Source organism: Phocoena phocoena, chromosome 20 (assembly GCF_963924675.1).
Source record: "Phocoena phocoena chromosome 20, mPhoPho1.1, whole genome shotgun sequence".
In the NCBI taxonomy this organism is placed as follows: Eukaryota; Metazoa; Chordata; class Mammalia; order Artiodactyla; family Phocoenidae; genus Phocoena; species Phocoena phocoena.
In genome coordinates, this window is record NC_089238.1 from 46,599,129 (window position 1) to 46,620,052 (window position 20,924).

The 20,924-nt window shown below is 37.2% G+C and overlaps 1 protein-coding gene across 2 annotated transcripts in view; it reads right to left on the reverse strand.

Moving 5' to 3' along the window:
• Window positions 1-20,924, reverse strand: part of GLG1 (golgi glycoprotein 1) — a 146,964-nt gene that overhangs the window by 36,501 nt on the left and 89,539 nt on the right. For both annotated transcript variants that reach the window (XM_065898725.1, XM_065898724.1), the window contains 4 exons: window positions 10,896-10,982; window positions 6,840-7,055; window positions 1,458-1,661; window positions 486-557 (listed from right to left, as the gene is read on the reverse strand). In XM_065898725.1, the coding sequence (XP_065754797.1) occupies window positions 486-557; window positions 1,458-1,661; window positions 6,840-7,055; window positions 10,896-10,982 (579 nt within the window). The remainder of the gene's footprint in view (window positions 1-485; window positions 558-1,457; window positions 1,662-6,839; window positions 7,056-10,895; window positions 10,983-20,924) is intronic.

A 20,924-nucleotide genomic window follows, 5' to 3' on the forward strand; every position in this document is an offset into this window, starting at 1 on the left:
CTGCACAGGAAAGTAAGTGACAGGATAGCAAAGCCAAAAATAATGACTTTCAAAAGTCATGAAAGATTCTTGCATTCATCCAGGGACAAAGAACTAACAGTAATGAGAAAGCTTAATGACACAGTTGCTGAAAAATTAAATTGCTAATTATCTATGAAGCATATTGGTTTGGTTAGTCTAAACTTCTTGAGTACATAGGGATGGCTTCAGTGTGATTCTGACATAAAATTCTCTGATTTTACTCCCCAAATTGATTCCCCATTGGCGTCCCAAAGTCCAGATATCACGAGAAGCTTAATTTTTTTGGTTTAGGTGAAATATGCTTTGGTTTCCTACTAAAAGCCAAGTATCTTACCCCTGAAAAGGACAAGCTGTATCAGTATTTTATATTTTGGTATGAGTTTATAAGAATATTGTTTGAGAGGATTTGAGAAAGCTTTTAAGAAAATGAATAAAATGCTGGTTTGTTTCAAAGTAATACTTACTTTTTCACTCATGGATTCTTCAAATTTATGGTTAAAGAGGCACTTATATACTCTGCCTTCACCAGCTTGTGTCTGTAAGATGGAATATAACGTCATCATCATCACTAGCTAAGTAGTTACGCTGGGCAATATCCACAATCTTATAAAGAACTTTCTGTTAAATTATTATAATGATGACTACCTTTGAACACATGGCTCAGCCATTTATAAAATTTAGTAGCCTTTGAAAGAAAGTAATGATTGCAGTAAAGATGAAAAAAAATTTCCCATGGTATTTGAATACACTGTCATGTGTTCCCAGACATACTGTTAATTAGGAAACCAAGAGAAGCGTCAATGAGTCTCTCTTCTTACAACTTTATGCTAGAGTCAATAAAACTCTAGCATTGGCTCTGATCAGTGGTTCTGATAGTTAAAGCTATTAATTCAAAACAGCAGGCAGAGTGGGAGTGTACACAAGTCACGCTCAGTCCTTTGCGGTAAAGATGGAGATTATTTCTGCCTAAAGGGTTGGAAAGTTCTTCTATAGGGTATGCAGGTAGTAACCAAAGATTTGGTTTTAAAAGTTAGCCACCTGTTGCTTCCTTCGTCTTAGCCAAAAGTAGTTAAATATAAATACGTAATATGGCCAATTTTTAGCCACGGAATATATGTGAATGGGATTCCCTGGTAAGATAGGATTCCTATATATAAAACAGACTTCCAAGAACTGAAATTGAGAAGTGAGATAGAGTAGAAAAAACAACGTATGGAGACTGTTCGAAGCCAAGTGTTAACTAGATGTTACCTCAAGGCTGAGCAGCCGTATCCAGTACCCAGATAACTTTCTGTTATCCTGGGACCAACTCCACCTTCCATTTCAGTGACTTTTCTACATGTGACAGCTTGTGTTGGTTTAATTTTGGAATCGAGTATAAAAAAATATTTAGGAAGAAAAGGAAGCAAAGAAGAACAGTTTCTGAGCTGACTCACATTTTCACAAAAACGTTCCCGATCATCTCGGCAGGCAAAATATAAATGCCGGTCTAAGTGAAAGTCATCTGAGGACAGCTCAGCCACCCGGAGAATGGCTTTCTTGCAGAGTTCAGAGACTTGAATCTTAGGATCTCTTTCTTCTGCTTCCTTCACCAGGCCTTTCTCCAAGCATGATACCACCTCACCCTGTGAATGTGCATCCTAAAACAGCAAGGATACTAACATTTAAAAACTCTCACCACCATGAGCATCAAATAAACATCATTTGGTTAAAAACAAAAAACCAAAAAGACCAACTCAACACACAATTGTTTATCAATGTTCTATTGAGAAACAGGGTAAGAACCAACCACATTGTGAAAGTTACAGAAAATGCCCTCGATAATCTTTGGTAAGAATGTAATAGTTGCAAGCTATAAATGAAAATACAGATCCTGGGAAATTTAAGTCAGTTTAGTTTGCACTAGAAACAAGAACCTGACTTTTCAGAGTTTAAAATGTCAGAAAATTTTAAAGAAATTACATCAGCCCAATGTAGTGATCACAGTTCATTGTCAATACTGATAGAACACTGCAGAAATATCTGTTCATTTACCTCTAAGGGCTAGGTATTTCTCAAATAATAGTGCTTTAGTCAAGTTTAAAAAATAACAACAAACCTCAAAATTCACTGAGAAAATATGTTATAGAGACCCCCTTTCTCTTTTTTCTATTTTATACTGTCCGCAAAGACCCCAATCTTTAGTGTAATGTTCACTTTGATGTTCTGGATTTATCTTAATATGATTTAACAAGATTACCACCATTTATACAAACTGCTTTTGAGAGCTTTCCTAAAACCATCCAATTATCTTTAATTGTACATTGCATCTACCCCACAGCAACCACAAGCACTCAATCGTTCAAAATATGAAAAATTTCCCCTAAACACTTTCTACTCAAGAGTCCTAATTTTCTATACTCAGAAGATATGCTTCAAAAACTTGAGAGGTATATCCATAAATATACCAAACCAAAGCAGCAGAAAATTCAGTGTTATCATTTTACTGACACACACACACACACACACACACACGCACGCACGCACGCACGCATATAAAATCTCATTATAGTAAAATACCATGGTTATGAAATCATCTGTATATAAGACTCCTAAAACTAGGTAGGGAAACATCTATTTTACTAAAATTTCAATTCAACAAAAAATGTATATAGTTTTTTTCCATTTTGTTGTAATAGGGTTTGTTCCACAGCACATTTATTTCCAAGTATTTTCATGAAAACTTTCATGTTTTCTCCTAATATACCTGTGACAAGGGGCTACGAGCTGTGATACCTGTTGTGCGGTTGAGTAAACAGAGGCCTAGAGGAGTTTATCAACTCGTCCAAGTTGCAGAACATAAGGCACCTAGCTAACAGTCCACCATTTATTTTTTTAGATCTTGGAGTGCTATGAAACTCCTACAATTTGTATGTGGGTTTTGTATATTTTTCCTGAGGAGAGTTCATAGCTTTCATTAAATTTCAAAAGGTTTTCTGATCCAAAAAAGATCAGGAAGCACACTATACTAGCAGATTCTCGCGCCTTCCTATTTTCTATCTGTACCTCAAACTTTCTCACTAGCTTTATGATTCCATCCAATGCTTAGAAACGGGAGATGAGCAAAAAGTTTTTTTAGAGAGTAATTCTGAAGGGAGAAAAAACTCTGAAGGACAAGTGACAAAAAGATAAGGACAGAGAGAAAAGTGGACACAACCCCAGAAATTCAGAGTAAGGCTTATTTTTTCTTCCTAATTTATGAGTGACACTAAAATGTGTCTGACTTTGGCTCACTTAGAAGAGCCCTACCCATTTCCACTTCCCAAAGGAAAAACAAACCTGTGATAACAAAGATTTGGAAACATATCAGTCACTTACAGTTTACAAGAGATTATTATAAACATGATTTTGTGTTAATGAAATAATGTCCTATACCAAATTTTAGTAGCTCATAATAACTTACTGAGAGGTTGCTAGCAATTAGGTTGTAATCATATAAAAGAGGTTGAAAATAACAGCATGATAGTCAACTCACGATTTAGACTTACCCTTTAGTTCTGACATCATAGGGTAAAGAAATGATTTCCCTGTAATGAGTCTAAGTGTTTCCCTGTATACTTAGGGTTTACAACTGTTTAAATGCACCAGCACCACGGTTTGAGATCCTCTAAGGAATGTGAGATGTAATTTTAATTATAGCAATTGTAGCACCACATATTAGTATTGTGCCATAACATCACCTCCATTAGATATTTTCATTCATCATAACTTTAGATAATTTTTTCTAATAAAGATATTTCAGGAATTCTTCTCAGTTTCCCAGAGTCTCTGAGCTTTTCAGTTCAGCCCATTTGAGTTATACAACTGAAATGTATGCAAATATTTGACAAAGAAGACTGTAGGGTTATTACTGAATATGAATGAAAGCAAGGAACTGTACAGCAGCACATTACCTACAAGAAAATGAAATTACTTAGGGTTAGGTTTTAAAAAGTTATTAATATGCAGGCTTGACATATGAATAACAAATGATACTGTAAATGGACGTAAAATGAATTTTTAAAATTCTTATTGTGGTGAGACAAATGTCTGTCTTAAAACTATTACTGGGCTTCCCTGGTGGCGCAGTGGTTGAGAGTCCACCAGCCGATGCAGGGGACACGGGTTCGTGCCCCGGTCCGGGAAGATCCCACATGCCGCAGAGCGGCTGGGCCCGTGAGCCATGGCCGCTGAGCCTGTGCACCCGGAGCCTGTGCTCCGTAACGGGAGAGGCCACAACAGTGAGAGGCCCGCGTACCGCAAAAAACAAACAAACAAACAAACTATTACTAGGGTCCCGATCAGTTTTTAGCAGTTCAATAGGTAATATTTTTTCTTCTCCATACACCTTGCTTTATGAAAAAATTTTTTTAAAGACCAGAGAAGGATAACACTAATCACAAAAAGGTGGGCAAGAACTCAGTTTTCATCTCTGCTATTAACCATTCTCCATTTCAACATCTGTAATGTCTTCTGTGATCTACCTCTATAGGTAAAGAGAGAAAAAGAATGTCTGAACTATTCAAAGTAGTTGGTTAAAAGCAGAAAAGGATAAAATGATAAAACTAGTGTGTGAAAAGTATAAAAGGAGTAATAATATGGGGCACTTGTCTGCAATTAAGTTCCTGTACTGGATGCCACATTCTACTTTCTCTTCAAATGATATAAATTATTTACATTTACTTTTGGAGATCTGCCTTTTCATTTTAAAAATATTTGTTTAGAAAATTCTAAAGGTTTTATTAAATATATAGTCTTTGTTCTAAAAATTTACATATATTAACATTCTGAAAAAATCATTATAGTTTTGAAATTATGACATTTATATGTTCATACAGAGGCAGGGTATAAACAGATTAACCATGACCCCTCTCCTCTGGCCTTTGGAGGTGAGTTCAAAGCTAGTCACAGAGGAGTTTGCAAGCCTCAGGGCAACAAATTTAAAACTGATGAGTGTGTTCTCTTCTATGGTCAGAAGCTGACTTTATAAATTTTCAGGATAATTTTCAAAACTAAATAATTTGGCTTCAGAGAAGTAAACTATAGTTAGAAAAAGGCAAAGAAGGGCTGAGGACAGACTGCTATCATTTTAAAACTTGGCTGTGGCAATAGGGTGGATTACATAGAAAGGAACATGCTTTTTCAGAAGTGCAGGCATGAGTCATTCTAGGGTGCTAGGGTGGGGGTCTGGAGTAAAAAGAAATTCATCTAACTGGCAGGTAGAGCCAAAGATGAAAATGACAGAAATGTGCATTTGGATGGTCCATGGAAACATTTTTTGTTATTTTAACTAAGCTGAAAAATCAATCCTCACTGCCACATCTTTGGGCTCTGGCACTGTTATATTCTACCATGGTTCAAGTCAGTGCAGACCTAGTAACTTGTACACGCAGCTGAAAGCAGGTTTTGCACTGACAATTCAGATTGCTAGTGGGAAGCTAACCAGCAATTATCTTGGTGGGCAATAGGGAAGAACTACTACAAAGAGAGGTGAATTGTAATGGTCTGCTCTACAGCATGGATCACTAACCACAAAAATGAAAATGTGTCATCACTGATTCCTGAAAAGTGTGTCTGTTACACTTATATGAAGATTTTTAAGATCGAGGTTTGGAACTGGATATAACCCTCAACACCCTAAATAAAGTCAGAGGCGCTTCCTGAACTATCAGGGTGACTTAAATGCTTTTGTTCCATTTCTGCAGTGTGCTGGGAAAGTGAAGAATCACCCTTCTTGATTAAAACTGGCCTTTCATTAGCTGCCTGAAAGCTAAATGCCAGTTCACAGTGCTCTCAAGACCGACTCAGAGGTTCCCTGTGAAAGGGCGAGCCCTGTGCTGGTATGAAGCAAAGGGTATTTGGTGACAGCCAGACAATAACCAGCGCTCAAACCTTCATTTGAACTGGTGTGTGCAGTTCCAGAATTCTAACACCATGCCCCCCAGTCAGGGATGGAAGCCTGCAAGTCACAGTGCTCTGAACAGAGGGCAAAGGCACAAATGGATTTTGCTTTCTCTCGTACTTCCTGAACAGCAGATAAATGAGCAGCAGCAATTAACAGCTGATGCCATACACAGGTCTCAGACTGCCTCTCCCACCGGCATCTGCTACTTTTCAGGAGTTCTTTCATTTTTGCTAAGCAAACAAATTCAGCATTAACCTGGCTGAACCTCCATTGTGACCCTCTGGACAACAGACTAATAAGGACAAAAATAAGATCAGATATAATTAAGGAAGAAGAACCTAGGTAGTTATTTTCTTTCCTGTCTTTACTGAAACTAGTTCTCCTGAGATGAACATAACATATATCACATTTACAGAGTAGCTTTCTTCTGAGAAACTAAAAGTACCTTCCATATTTTTAAATTTTCTAATTTTTAAATACATTATCTTCTTTTATACTGGTGTGCTTACTAAGTAATTTTTTTTATGGCAACAGTGAGGTATATGCAAAGAAAGGTTAGAGAACTTGAGTCCCTCCTAATCCAACTACTTTTCCCACAGGACTACTGAATACTTTTCTAGAGGAACTTTATAGGTAACCAGCAGCTGGTTTTGCATTTTGAAGCTAACACTAATCTTAGCAGATATTAATTCCTCTACTCCCCCATACAGTATCGAAACATTCTGTTACAAACAGATGAAGTGTACCCACAGGCCAACTAGCCTTAGATATTGGGGCTGTCTGGGCCTCAGCTTTAAGTCTACCTCTAGCCCTAAATTTTTCCATGCCAGTCATACAAAGCTTTTCATCCATCGAGTCTGTAAGACCCCTTTGGTGAAGGCAGTGTGGTAGATACCTTTTCTCCAAGCCGAATGCTCCCACATTTCAGAATGTTGATGTCATTTTTACAGTCATCCATGAAGCCACAGATCAGACGGTAATCACTGAAAATGATGGCTGTCATCTTGGTGATGTATTGGTGACACTGGTACTCAGTGATGTTGCCTCGGTGATCCACCAAGCAGGAAACCAAGTAACCTTTTCCAACTGGTTCATCAGCACACTCTTTGATCTGCTCAAAGGAAAGTGGCTGTTTTACACAAGTATTCTATTCTCTTACCAAACAACTTTTACAAAAGAGAGAATGACATTTTCTTGTTTCTTCTTCCGGGGAAGAAAAAGGAAAACACTTAGAAATGCTTGTGTTTTAAAGAAAATCGTGTGCCATGCCTACTCAGATCGTTGCACCTTCTAGGAAATACCTGATTAATATGCTTTGCAAGAAAATACATACATATACAAATGCTTAGGTAGAAGTCATGTTTAAATGGAGTAAAAAGAGCTTTTTAAAAATTTTCAGCTTTGTTGAGAAAGTTGATTAAAATGTATTTATTGAAAAGAGCTTTTGACAGCTCTTTTTATAATGATTCTACTGAGAAGTCCCTTTATCCATGCAAAGAACACAATGGACAGTGAGAAGATTAGTCTAAGGAATAGGTCTGAAAAACAGGTGCAGAACTAAAGTCTAGTTGCATATCCCAAGCCAAGCTACACAGCAAACTACTAATGTTAGGTAAACCTAATGACCAAGGGGAGGGAGGGAGGAAGGCGTACTATTACCTCTTGACATGACATTAATGTGTTCTGAATTAACTATGGATTTGGACATATGTTTCTGAACCTAGTAGAATCCCAGCTTCAACACTGTGGTCTAGAACAGAAATATGTTTAAATATGATGTTTAGGGACTTCCCTGGTGGCGCAGTGGTTAAGAATCTGCTTGCCAATGCAGGGAACACGCGTTCCAGCCCTGGTCCGGGAAGATCCCACATGCTGCGGAGCAACTAAGCCCGTTTGCCACAACTACTGAGCCCGCGCTCCAGAGCCCGCAAACCACAACTACTGAAGCCCACGCACCTAGAGCTCGTGCTCCGCAACAAGAGAAGCCACTGCAGTGAGAAGCCCGCGCACTGCAACAAAGAGTAGCTCCCACTTGCCGCAACTAGAGAAAGCCCACACGTAGCAACAAAGACCCAATGCAGCCAAAAATAAATAATAAATAAATAAATTTATTTAAAAAAAATGATGTTCAGTGCAGTCTGGCAAGAAGTTTGGGAAGGGGAAGGCCATTGCAAGTCTAATTTGGGTGGTTTAGACATATGATCTAGTGGATCAAGCACAGCGTGACTCCACATGGGTAGTGTTCCTGCAAAGTACACAAAATCACAAGCGCTAATGAAGGAAAATAGCCCCAAAATGTTGAAATTCAGGCATAAAAAAGTGAAATCTACTTACAGGGTTTTAAGCTTGAATTATAAAGCAGAGAAGGTTGTTTAGAAAAAGCCTGTTGCATTTGGAGCAATTAAAAAAAAAAGGCAGTTTTGACAAGAGGAAGGAGCCAAATGTAAATGTCTGTTTCCAATATAAATGAGAAGGAAAAAAAAAATGAGAAGGGAATATTTTACTGGTTTTTTTGAAACCAATAGAGACCATTCTCTACTATTACACCACCTATGGTAACCATGTACACTTGATAAGATAAATACAATCTCCTTTTCCAAAAGGTGCTAGGTGAAGGATATACCACATACTAATTGTCCTATGGGCCGATGGGTCTCTTCATGTCTAACCCCAGGATTAAATCCAGAGCAAGTCAAAGACTCAGTTCAAGAGAGGAAATCGTGTTTACTTTTGAAGAAGCAAACCTGGAAATTTAAATAGCCTCACACTGGCTTTAAGAGGCAGCAGAGATCTTCAACAGTCAACAAGCTGAATGCAATGTTTTCAGCTTAACATTGAGCTCTTTTTTTGGGGTGATGCCTAAAGAGAGGGCCGTGAATGTATTTCCAAGAAAAGGGTTTTTTGTTTGTTTGTTTGTGATTTTTTTAAAGCAAAACAGAGGTAAGTTTCAAAAGTAAAAGGAGAAATAGCTGCTTGAAAATCTCAGCATTTGTAATTCAACCACTGGAAAAACCCTGCATGAAAAATACAGGACTAGTGGCAGACACCTGGGTTTTAAAACAATGAAGTAGAAGTATTCGTATAGGCTCTAATACTGGGCAATCAATGGTTTAAAACTCTGAAGAAAGACCAAGAGACATTTTGAATTGGAGCCTCAATAAGAAATTAAACGTATATTTAGCTTCAATCACCTGAGATTTTACTGAAACACCTATTTGTTCACCACCAATTACAACCAGATGTAGTGTCTGAATTAAAAGTGTATGCTTTTCTTCAACCACTCTATTGGAGAGAAGTCTAATAAAAGTCTAATAAAAGAAATTTCTAAGATTAACAGCAAAAAACAGCATTAAATCGTCAACATATTTATGAATGGGAGTAAACTCTGAAGTGGCTGGGGAGCAGATTCTTAAGGTGCCATTAAAAAATGCTATAGTCACTCTATTTTTGACATGAGGCAGGAGAAAAGCAGGCAATATTTGACTTAATCATGGAGAGTAAATAAAAAGTTTGGTTGGCAGTCTTCAGTATTCTTATGATGTTGTTTTCCTCCTTGGAAGGATTCCAAAATTAAGAAAGAAGATAAGAGGGAGATGTAGAATAAAATGTTTTGTTGGCAACTATGTTCTTCCTGATATTTAGTTTCCTTGACTCCAGTATAATCTCCCTCTAGGGAGGGAGAAGTGTCCCTGTTACATTAATCTTTTATAAAACCACAACACCCCAAAAGGTTACAAGAGGGCCATAACATAACATGTACATTACAAGGAAGCCGGTTTCATTTTATAAATATAGATGGATAAAACCAGCAAAGGGGGAGATTATTCTGATGAATCTGCATAATCTATGAGCTAAATTTCCACATGGCACTCAAACTGGTATGTACACGGGTCACATAGGGAGTTTGAGGTGCATAATACTGAACCTAGGAGCTGAAGATCAATGTTTTAAAATAAGCTATTCTATTCTGAAGCCCCAACGCATATGAAGAAAGGTCACTGCTTTAAAAGAATAAATCATATCTGATTCAGTAGTAGAAAGTTTGAGGAAGAAAACAGGTTCCACAAGATCCCATAATGACGAAAGTTAGGAACACAAGCTGAGGACTTATCTGGTTGGAGTAGTCTTCCTTAAGACCTCAGGAGAAAATGGTCCTGAATTAAGTCATCAATAGGGTAGTTTGGGGACAAATCTATATGATGCAAGATCTGTGATTATTAACTTTGAGGTAAAAAAATAGCAACTATTTTCTTTGTGATTCTTTCAGTATGAAGAAATCCCCAGCTTCATGGAATTTCTATCACTAATTCTAAAAAATAAAATAAATTAAAATAAAAATTTCAATACCACAATTTTCACTAATATTATTTGATATTTACACTGAGCCAAGAGAAATGATTGAAAAATATCACCAATTAGCATCCATATAATGTTATACATTTTTAGTAACTATTTTTGTTTTTATACTCAATATCCATTTATAACAATATATACAATCTTTTTACAAACCTTTTTAATGCAAACTCCTATTATTTGAAGCATATGCCCTGTGGTTCAACTGGTCCAAGTGCATAGCCAAAACACTTAGGAATGTTTATCAGCCTCCTGGGGAAACCATTCTGATACGCCTCAGTCATAAGCAGATTGTACAATGTGTGAGAGCACTGACTGATGACAGAAGTGATTGTATTCTCCATTTGGGGACAAAAAGAGCCTGATTTCCAACTTGTCTGAATCAACAGTATCTTACTGTAATCGTAGGTGAATGTTAAGAAAAAGAAGTCTAATTACACTCCTTTAGCCTATCTCTGAGCCAAGACATATGTTAATTCCAAGAAAAGTAAAGTAACTGAATCAGTCATTCCTCCCTTAATGACTGGTCTGGTCAACAGATGTAATTTTTGCTTCTAAGTCATTAAATATGCACAAAATTCTTTCTTTCACAACCTACCTCTGATATGGTAGACTTGCAAACCTCTCTGGCCACAGATTCAAATTTGGGATCTGTAGTTAGGTTCAGCTTATAATTCCATAACAACTAGGTATAAGAGAAAAACAAAACAAAGAAGCCAAAAAAACTCCAGTTAGAATAGTATGAAATTTAACATCAATGGTTACTACAAATGATAAAATTCCATTATACAGAGTCAGATAAAACATATTCACACTTCAGTTAACAAACAAAAAGATAAAATGTCACTGTATTTACAGATAAAAGGAAAAAATGTGCAGACAAAATAAAACACTACCATTCGGACATACATTTTTCTCTTTTTACTTAAGGACAAATTTTTTTTTAAGTCAGGAAAATAATTAAAATAATTAAAAATTCCTGATAAGGGTTTCAGAGAAAATATAAATAGGTTGTATATGCAAAATTCTTAAATCAAAAAGTCTAACCCAGAAGCTCAAGAATTGGTAGGTTTAGTTGCAGATTTTACAATCAACAGTGCTTTTCACACATCATTTTTATGAAGGAGTGTTGTCCAGAGTCTAGTCTCCTGACACATCTTTCTTTATTCCTCTAAAACCCTCAACTTGACATATACACGATAAGGTCTATTTTACACAACTGTTTTAACATGTCTTAAGCTATGAAACCTCTAAATCCATTACTATTCATGGGTGAGGGCTGAATATTACTTTATTTTTGCAGCTTCAGTTTAAAAATTTCAATACATGATTCAATTCCTGAAAAGTAGCAAAAATGAGCTCTTAAACTCTGCTCGGATGGAGAGACAGAGCAGGGGCTTTGTATGACGTAGAACATGAAGAGGTTTGGGGGGTGGAGGGGCAGTTCACAAGCTTTTCTTTCAGATGGCTGCACTCCAAGACTAAAGAATACAATCACTCATTCACTGATTCATTCAAACATCTGCTTAGCACTTCTTATGATGTACCACACACAGTCTAATCTCAAGGGCTTCATAGGTTATTACAGGAAACAGAAGCAAATGTTTGAGCACATACTGTGTTAGGAACTGGGAGTTAAAACAGGAGGAGAAAGACAAACACTGTCCGGTGGTGGCTATGGTAATAGCAGGTAATGTGTATTTGGTTAATGGCATCACAAGGTGCCACAGCAGTACAGGGGAGGAGTACCCCACACTGCAGTAGGGGGTTTGGTCAGGGAAGGTTTACCAGAGAAAGTGCTATCTACGATGAAATCTGAAAAATTAGTAGCATTTAGCCATATTAAAAAGGGTAAGAAGACTGTTTTAAGTAAATAAAGCAGCATGTGTGGAAGCTCATTGGAATGGGAAGCAGGGCATGTTAGACGAACTGAAAGTCCAATGGAGGATTGACTCTGGAGACACAGGCCAGGACCAGATCATAAAGCCCTTGTAAGTCATGTCTGAACTTTAACCCAAGAGTAATGGGGAGTCACTAAAAGGGAAATAAGGGAGTGACATGACCGGATTTGCTTTTTAGAAGCAGAACAGAAGCTAATATAAAGTGCATTAGGAAACAACACAAAAACAGGCAGTAAATTCCACATAAGAGTGCTGAGGAAGATTTTGTGAAGAAATAAAATATAAAAGATGAGTAGGATTTCTTCTCCTCCCTCCTCAAAACCAAAAAACAAAGAAAAGCAGTAAAAAACTCTAATCGCCCAACTATCATCAATAAGTGAGTTTTCAGAAAAAGGGTTAAGAATCTGGCTACTATCTATAATGAAAGTTTTAAGAGGATGGGACTTTTGCCTTGTTTACTACTATATGCCCAGTGCCTAGAAGAGTGCATGCAACACATAGGCATTGATAAATATTTGTTGAATGGATCAACAAAATAACAAATCTATACCATGATAAGTTCAACCAATAGGACATATAAGGCCAAACTGAGAATAGATATAGGAGAAGCTTAGTTCTAACTGAAGGCACGTTAGGCCTCCTGGCTCCTCAGAAGTAGATCCCATGATTCAAAAGATGTGGTTAGAACTGGACAAATATATTTTACTATTTATCTATCTATTACCATCTATCTAAGTCAGTACTACATGGTAATTAAATGTTATATTTTAAAATTAAGGCAACACATTCTGATTATATATGTACATCAAACCAAAGACAGATTAAAAATGTCCTCCTTATTGAGTGACTTGCAGGTGACCCAATGGCATTTCTTCCATGTAAAAAAAAAACAGAAAAAAAGAAAAAGAAAGAAAGAGAAAGAAAGAAAAAAAGGGAAAATGCAAGAAAGAAAAAAGTTGTTTGGTACTTAGAGTTGGAGTGAACAGCAACAAATGTCAAAAAAAATAAATACAAACCACAGAGTATTTCCTTACTTTATCTAATGCAAACTCAGATGTCCTATGATTGGGCTAGAAACAGATTTTCTGACAAAAACCATTCAGATAATCATTTAGATCTTTTGAATGTCTTTAACTTTTAATTTGGAACCTTATTTGTTCTGATAATAGGTGTAAATTTCCTTACAAACAGGACTCCTCCCAGATAAGTATGATACTATTGTCTAATGCTAAATATTCTACCTCTTGTCTTTTATTCACTTTTTCAGTTATAATTCACATACCATAAAATTCACGATTTTAAAGTGTACAATTCAGTGTTTTTTTAATATATGGTTGACATTTGAACAACGGCCACATTAGGGGCACCAACCCTCTGTGAAGTTGAAAATCTGAGTATAATTTATAGGGGGCCCTCTGCATCCACAGTTCCACATGCTCAGATTCCTGCAGTACTGCAGTATTTACTCCTGAAAAAAAACCTGTGTATAAGTGGACCCGTGCAGTTCAAACCTGTGTCATTCGAGGGTCAACTGTATTCACAAGGGTGCATAACCATCACCACTTTCTAATTCAAGAACATTCTCATCACCCCAGCAGAAACCCCATGCCTGTTCTATCACTCGCCATCCTCCCTACTCCCATCCTTTACAACCATTAATCTACTTTCTGGTCTTTCACTTTTAATATGACTTATTAATGCTTTATTATTCTCTTTCAGGAATATAGGTAAAAAGGGAATTCAACATAGGTTGCCACAAGTACATTTTCCTCTAGAAAACAGATAAACACACATTACACTTGATTACTGAGAGGTGACTATTTACACCATATTTGATAAGTGTCCTTTCCTCTGAGTGGCTATAATCAACTAAGAAAAATAACTGCAATTTGACAATAAATACTATTGGTTAGCATGATGTATTTCAGCTTCAATTTCCTTAAATTTAAGAGTCTCATCTTTGAATCCATCTACACACCCAACTCCCTCCCCCAAATATGTACTGAGTAACTACTATAATCTGAGTATTGTGTTAGGCGACAAAGTTGAGACAGGTGGAAGTAAAAAAAAATTTAAAAAGCCACTGTCTTAGTACTCAAGAAGCTCAACCACAGGAAACAAAAGATGGAAGAGTTCGATTGGGAAGAAAATAATCAATAAAAACACAGTGTGATAAATGTGGTAACAGAAGCATGCAGAAGATATTATGGGAATACAAGGAAAGAACATATCACAGTGATTGTGGAGGAGGGATAGGTGAGGCTGGTAGTGGTCAAGCTATAATGGGCCAGGAGTAAGAAGGAATTTCGTCAGATGAACTGAGGAAGACTGGGGTTCTAGGACTGCAAGGGTAGAAAGGACAGAAAGAATAATGATAACTTCTGGGAATCCCACAGTTCAGAATGGCTGGAGTTGAGGGTATGAAAGATCAGGGGAGAAGGGGTGTTAGATCACACTATTGTAGCTGATATTAAAGAATCTGGATTTTACCTTAAAGGAAATGAGAGGCTAATGGATAATTTTAATCAGAGAACTCAAAAGATGAACTCTGGTTGTATAGAGAAGGGCTACACTGAGGGGGTTAGTAGGCCAGTTAAAAGGCAAGAGTTTTTGGATGGGAGAAGATGGGATATATTTGAGATATTTATTTAGAATAATGACAAGATTTGGGTGTGGGGAGTGAAGGAAAATTCTTTTTTTTAATTTTAATTTTTATTGGAGTATAGTTAACTTACAGTATTGTGTTAGTTTCAGGTGCAGAGCAAAGTGAATCTGTTATACATATACATATATCTACTCTTTTTTAGATTCTTTTCCCATATAGGCCATTACAGAGAATTGAGTAGAGTTCCCAGTGCTATACAGTAGGTCCTTATTAGTTATCTATTTTATATATAGTAGTGTGTATATGTCAATCCCAATATTCCAATTTATCCCTCTCCCCTGCCTTACCCCCTGGTAACCAGAGGTTTGTTTTCTACATCTGTAACTCTATTTGTTTCTTGTAGGTAAGTTCATTTGTACCCTTTTTTTTTAAGACTCCACATATAAGCAATATCATATGATATTTGTCTTTCTCTGTCTGACTTATGAGTTGGAATGAAGGAAAATTCTTCCTTCACAGTCAAGCTCCTTTAAAGTATAGTCTAAGTTTATTTAATCTACTTACTCTTCCATTCATCCTTAAAATTTTTAAAATCAAAGCTGTGTGTTTAGTTAAATAGTCAAAGGTAGTCAATCTAAACAAACAAGCAGTCCCCACAAAGTCCCTTTCTAAAGTCCTACTCATTACCCAGAGACAATTCTTTTAGCTTTTTCTTATGGTAATTACCTCCATACTTTTAAGCTATTAAATTGCTACTTCCTGACCTGTTAGTTTTAGATACTGTATAATAGCTTTATACTATAGAAGGTAAGGAATGAACTCTTACACCCTCTTCCTGATCCCAATCCTCCCAATATAGTTAAATCATAATGCCATTACTCAGTATTTACGTTATTATGTAAAAATACTATATATAATGAGCCATATAGAATATTATATTTCTTTCAATTTTTAGTTTGTCATGTAGTTAACAGTCATTTATTTCATAAGCCTATTTTCGATATACCCATTACTAATTAATCCCCCATCTCTTCACTGGAAAAGCAAATCTCTCAAAATGTTCAAATGCTTCAAGTGATCTCTCAGGTGAGACATTCCTCTTGGAGTCTTCTGTCTTCCTGCTTCAGTCAGGACTGGTTGCCATCTAAGCCTCTGCACAGGTGTCATCCTTCACCATCATCCTTGGAATTCCTTTGCTTTTTCTTAGGCTGATGCACTAATTACTGGATTCTTTAGTTTTCTTTGTCTTGCTGTATTCCCTCATTTTGGTGAAGCACATCCTCTAGTAGCTTTATGAGAAAACATGTATGGGTAGTAAATGTCTTGAAAAATTTTATGTATGAAATGTCTATTTTGTATTATCTTGACTAAATATAATTTTTCCTCAGAATTTTAAAGGCACTGGTCTACTCTCTTCTAGTTTCCAGTAATGCTAATGAGAAGTATCATATTACTCAAACTCCCAGTACTTTAATTATTATTTTTGTCTCTGAAAGCTTTTGAGATCTTTTATTTACTCCCAGGGTTCTTTTCAGAACCCTAAAATTGGTTTGGGTTATCTTTCCATCCATGGTGTGAGGCACTCATGGGCACTTTTAATCTAGAAACTCATCCTTCAGTTCTTGGAAATTTTCTCATATTATTCATTCAAGTTTTTTCTTTTTTTTTGGCATGGCTAATATATACCAGGCACCACTCAAGACAGATGTGAGCAAAGAAGGGCAAAATCCCTGCCCTCAAGTAGTTTACACTGTATGAAGGAGAGAAAGATAATATGCAAATGATCAAATAAATAGATCAGGTATTGAATGCTATAAAGAAAATTAAGCTAGTATAAAAGAACTGAAGTGACGGGTGAGGGGTGCTTTAATAGAGGGGGACAAGGAAAATGAACATCCTGAAAAGGTGACTGTTCCGTGATGAACAGCAAATGCAAAAGACCTAAGTCAGGCACATTCTGTGAATATCTGAGGGATAGCGAGGAGGCTGCTTGTGGCCTAAGTAGAGTTATCAAGGCGGACAGTGGTAGAAGAGGCCAAGGAGCAGGTCTCTACTCTCTGCATGTGTTGTAGGCCACTGTTAAGGACCTGGGAGTTTTAATAAGTGAGAAAAAAGCTTCTGGGGTTTTGGGCAGAGACGAAATATGACCTGACTGTTAGAGGAATCATTCAGGCTGTAGCATGGAGTACAGACTGTAGAGGGACAAGGGCAGAAGAAGGGAGACTACTTAGGAGGCTATTAAAGAAGCACAAAAGAGAACTGACAATGGCTTGAACCAGGGGGTACCAGTGAAAATGGTCAGATTCAGGACACATTTCAAAAGGAGCAGCCAGACAGCAAGGCTGCTAACAGACTGAATGTGGGATATAAGAGGACAAGAGGACTCAAGGTTTTTGATTTGAGCAATGGGAAGAACTGAGATTGGGAAGACTGTAACAAGAGCGGTTTAGAGGTAGAAAATCAAGAGTTCAGTTCTAGAAATGACTGTGAGACAGCGTAGAAACGTGAAATCAGCACTTGGAGTCTGGAGTTTGTGGAAAGGTCTGTGCTGGATAAAAGACAGGAACCACAAACTGTCAGTCAGCAGGGCAGCATCAATTGTTCCTCTCCAATGGGAGTCATGGCAACAGTCTATGTAGCCATCTGGCGGTATCTTCTCTCCAAATGACAGCTCAGGTGTGAGAAGACAACACTCCCAACAGGCACTGGAAGAGGTAGTTTTGGCTTAGAAACCTCAAGCCCCATGCGAGCCATTATCTGTTGAAACAGCCCTCTGGGCATAGTTTCCAGGATCCCTGCAAGGAACACACACACCCAGGTACAAGAGTCACCACATTCAGGGAAACCTATAGTATGGCACCCCCAATGAGTATTTATAATTCATTTATAGTTCTCCCCAATCCATATAGAATTTACCAATCAGGGTCATTTTTATCTTAAGTAATACTGCCTTGAACCTTAGTTGGTATTTTACCCTTATTAGGTCACCAAGGAACTGAGCTACATAGTTAACAGGACTGAAATTCTCCTGAAGGGGAAAGAAAGGTTTTGTTAACTGTTTACTCACAGGGCTATTATGAGATGCTATAAATGTTCCTTACATGTATAGACAGATACATAAGCATTTCTGTGGGGTAAGTACCTGGAAGTGAAAAGGCTGCATTATATACTATGCCTAAGTTCCGCTTTACTAAGTAATACCCAACAGCTTTCAAAGTAGTTACACTAATTTACATTATCACTATCAGTATTTGAAAACTCCGTTATTCTAGTATATGTGCTGCCGAAACGATCACGAAAGCTCCCTTATTTTATATTCACAGTAATGCTTGGTATTAACACTGTCGGTCTTTTGAATTTTAGCAATTCTAATGGTGAATGTAGATACTAGTATCTCACTCAGGTTTTAATTTCCATTTCCCTGATTATTAATGAGGATGAGCACCTTTCCATTTATTTGTAGATCATTCAAGTATCACCTTTAAGATATGGATGTTCAAGTATTTTACCCATTTTTCTTTTCTTTCTTTCTTTTTGTTTTTAATTAAGGGCTTATCCTAAATTTGTCCATCCAGTAGTTATATTGTATCTTAAGGAACAATTTCTATTTTTAAAAAATTCAATTTATTTAAACTAAAACAACAACATCAAAAACCAGCTCACCCATTTCTCCCACCTCTGGCAGCCACCAATCTGTTCTCTGTATCTATGAGCTTGGTGTTGTTTTTTTTTGTTTTGTTTTTAAGATTCCACATAAAAGATCGTATAGTATATGTCTTTGTCTGACTTATTTCAATAGCATAATGCCCTCGAGGTCCAAACATGTTGTTTCAAGTGGCAAGATTTCCTTCCTTTTACGGCTGAATAATATTCCATTGTGTGTGTGTGTGTATGTATGTATATGTATACACACATTTTCTTAACCATTTAACACTTATATTGTTTCCATATCTTGGCTATTGTAAATAATGCTGCAATGAACATGAGGGTGCACATATCTTTCTGAGTTAGTGTTTTCATTACCTTCAGATAAATACCCAGAAGTGGATCGTATGGTAGTTCTATTTTTAACTTTTTGAGGAACCTCCACACTGCAGTGGCTGTATCAATTTGCATTCCCACCAATAGTACACAAAGGTTCCCTTTTCTCCACCTCCTCACCAATACTTGTTATTTCTAGTCCTTTTGATGACAGCCATTCTAACGGGTTTGTGGTGACATCTCGTGATTTGGTTTCTCTGATGATTATCTTTTCATGTACCTATTGGTCATCTGTATGTCTTTTTTGGAAAAGTGTTTATACAGATCTTCTGTTCATTCTTTAATTGGGTTTTTTTGTTTGTTTGTATGAGTTGTATGAGTTCTTTATACATTTTGGATGTTAGCCCCTTATCTGATATTTGATTTGCAAATATTTTCTCCCATTCAGTAGGCTGCCTTTTAATTTTCTTGGTGGTTTCCTTTGCTGTGCAGAAGCTTTTTAGTCTGATATAGCCTCGCCTTATTTTTGCTTTTGGTGTCACATTCAAAAACCATCACCAAGACCTATGAAAGAGCTTACCGCCTTTTTTTTCCTAAGAGTTTTATGGTCTCAGGTCTTGAGTTAATTTCTGTGTCTGGTGTAAGGCAGTGGTCCACTTTTCTCAATACCATTTACTGAAGAGACTGTTCTTTTCCCCACTACATATTCTTGGCTCCTTTGTTGTAAACTAACTGACATATATGCATGGGTTTATTTCTGGGATCTATATTCTGTTCCACTGATCTATGTGTCTATTTTTATGCCAATACCATATTGTTTTAATTACTATAGCTTTGTAATATAGTTTGAAATCAGGGCGTGTGATGCTTTCAGCTTCTTTCTTCTTTCTCACGACTGCTTTGGCTATCTGGGGTCTTTTATGGTTCCAAACAAATTTTAGGATTGTTTGTTCTATTTCTGTGAAAAATGTCATTGGAATTTTGATAGGAATTGCACAGAATCTGTATATTGCTTTGAGTAGTATGAACATTTTAACAATACTAATTCCACCAACCCATGAGCATGGAATATCTTTTCATTTATTTATGTCTTCTTCAATTTCTTTCAGTAATGTCTTGTAGTTTTCAATATACAGGTCGTCTTTCACCTCCTTGATTAAATTTATCTTCTCCATTTTTCTATTCTGTTGTCTTTTCTTTCTTTCTTTTTTTTTAAATTTATTTTATCTATTTTATTTTTGGCTGCGTTGGGTCTTTGTTGTTGCGCACGGGCTTTCTCTAGTTGCGGTGAGCAGAGGCTACTCTTTGTTGCGGTGTGCGGTCTTCTCATGGCAGTGGCTTCTCTTGTTGCAGAGCACGGGCTCTAGGTGCGCGGACTTCAGTAGTTGTGGCTCGCAGGCTCTAGAGCACAGGCTCAGTGGTTGTGGCGCACGGGCTCAGTTGCTCCACAGCATGTGGGATCTTCCCAGACCAGGGCTCAAACCCGTGTCCCCTGCATTGGCAGGGGGATTCTTTTCTTTTTTTTAATAGTTAAGACTTTTTAATATTCATTTTATTTATTATCTTGTATTTTTGGCTGCGTTGGGTCTTCATTATTGCATGCAGGCCTTCTCCAGTTGTGGCGAGCAGGGGCCACTCCTCACTGGGGTGTGCAGGCCTCTCACCGCGGTGGTCCCTCCTGCCATGGAGCACGGGCTCCAGACGCGCAGGCTCAGTAGTTGTGGCTCACGGGCTCTAGAAAGCAGGCTCAGCAGTTGTGGCACACAGGCCCCGCTGTTCTGCAGCATGCGGGATCTTCCCGGACCAGGGCTAGAACCCGTGTCCCCCTGCGCTGGCAGGCGAATTCTTAACCACTGCGCCACCAGGGAAGCCCTGTTGTCTTTTCTTTATTGCTTTGTATGAATTCTTCATATATTCTGCACATACTGTCACATAAGGATTAAAATATTTTTTCCTTCTCTATGGCTTGCCTTTTCACACTCTTAATACTATATTTAATGAAACAAACTTTAATATAATCTGATTTATCAATCTTTTGCTTTTGCTTACTGCTTTTTGTTTCCCATTTATTAAATCTTTGCTTATCCCACATAGTCTCTTATGTTATCTTCTAGAAGTTTTATTATTATACTTTTCACCT